Here is a 1,429-nt window from a genome sequence, read left to right as displayed (position 1 = left end):
GGGGGGGGGGGGGGGGGGGGGGGTTCCCCGGTTTCGGGATTAAGCCTTACCCCGTTTCGACGGGCACCGTTTCTCCCTCACTCGGCACCCCTGAGGGTTGTGGCAAAGGAAAACCCAGTGCCCCTCGATGAGCACGAACGCAACAATTCCACATTTTTGGGGGGGGCGTTCGGGCCAGTTGGCATGTTGGATTCTGATTGGCGTGGCATCGGCACAGAGGGTGCGGTGGGAGAACCGCTGCACTTGTGTTTAGCTCACGCAAAAGCCTGGACGCAAATATGCGCAGGGCGTTTTTTTTTTATTTTGGCCAACTGGTGGCTAACGTCCTTTGCAGCGTGCCCAGGAGTGCCCAGCACTTCATCCGAAATGGGCACCGCGTCTCGGGCGGCCGCGAGGAACGTTTAGCAGGCGCGGTTCCTCAACCTGTCTGTGTCCCTCTCCCACAGTGGTCAGACCAGTCGTGCGCTGCCCATCTCGTCCACCGGGACCATCGCCAAGCGTTGACCAACAGGGAGCTGAAGGAGCGGCTCTACCAGGAGATCATCCGCTATTATGACAAGGGAAAGGTCAGCCCGCTATGCGAATGCACATCCCGTTCCCCCACCCCGGCTGGCGCTGCGGAGGAGGGCGTCGCCCAAGGCGTAATCACACATCAGCGCAGGAAGGGCAAGAACGCATTCTCTCCTCGTTCCCGGAGCTGTTCTCCGCACCTCAGCCGTGGACGGGAATAACGAAGGGGCTCCTGAGGGCCCGGAGCAGCAAAACCAGGCCATTCGGCCCTCCGCTGCCCCCTTCTAGCCCTATTCCGGTCTCGCTGCCTCTAAAACCCACCACCGCAACCCTCTATTACCCACCCCCTCTCCTCTCCTTCGTTTATTTATCTCTCCCACCCCAACGTCACAGCGAGTTCCACACTCCACCGCCCCCCCAGTTCTGAGAATAGGGCTTCTCCCGGAATCCCTGATGGAATTCCTCCGGGAATTTCCTGATATCTTTGGCCTCAGGTTCTGCTCTCTCCCCACTCCCACACCACCCAACGATGGGAACGTTCCCTCTGATCGCAAACCTTTCTGCCCACAACCCCACCACCCCCCCCACCCCCAACATACCCGGCCTACGGCTTCCAAGAGGGCAGAGCCCCAGTGCCAATCCCTCCCCGGTGCCCCCCGCCCCCGCCGACTCGCACGTTTCTTGATGCCACCCCTCTGAGACTCCGCACCATCCCCGACTTCCGGAGACCCTTTCGCGGCCTGGGGAGGGGGACGCATAGGATCGAAAGGCATGTTGGAGGTTTGGGGGGTTGAGGGGGTAGCTGCAGCTGAGGACAATGCGGCCCCCGTTCTCAGCGCCCCTCTCCCCCTACTCCACCGTCCTGCCGAGAACGAGGCACAGGGTCCTACCCGTTTCCACGGGGGGACCCTCGCTGCGG

At 61.9% G+C, this 1,429-nt stretch overlaps 1 protein-coding gene across 1 annotated transcript in view; it reads left to right on the top strand.

The window, feature by feature from the left end:
- Nucleotides 1-278: 278 nt before the first annotated feature.
- LOC109926513 (dedicator of cytokinesis protein 5-like) overlaps nucleotides 279-1,429 on the top strand; it is a 2,489-nt gene continuing 1,338 nt past the window's right edge. Inside the window, exon 1 of the mRNA XM_048618494.1 lies at nucleotides 279-566. Coding sequence (XP_048474451.1) covers nucleotides 279-566 — 288 coding nt within the window. The remainder of the gene's footprint in view (nucleotides 567-1,429) is intronic.

This window comes from Rhincodon typus, chromosome 40 (assembly GCF_021869965.1).
Source record: "Rhincodon typus isolate 14 chromosome 40, sRhiTyp1.1, whole genome shotgun sequence".
NCBI classification, from domain to species: Eukaryota; Metazoa; Chordata; class Chondrichthyes; order Orectolobiformes; family Rhincodontidae; genus Rhincodon; species Rhincodon typus.
Note: the sequence above shows the minus strand (reverse complement) of the source record. Positions and strands in the feature narration are given on the sequence as shown.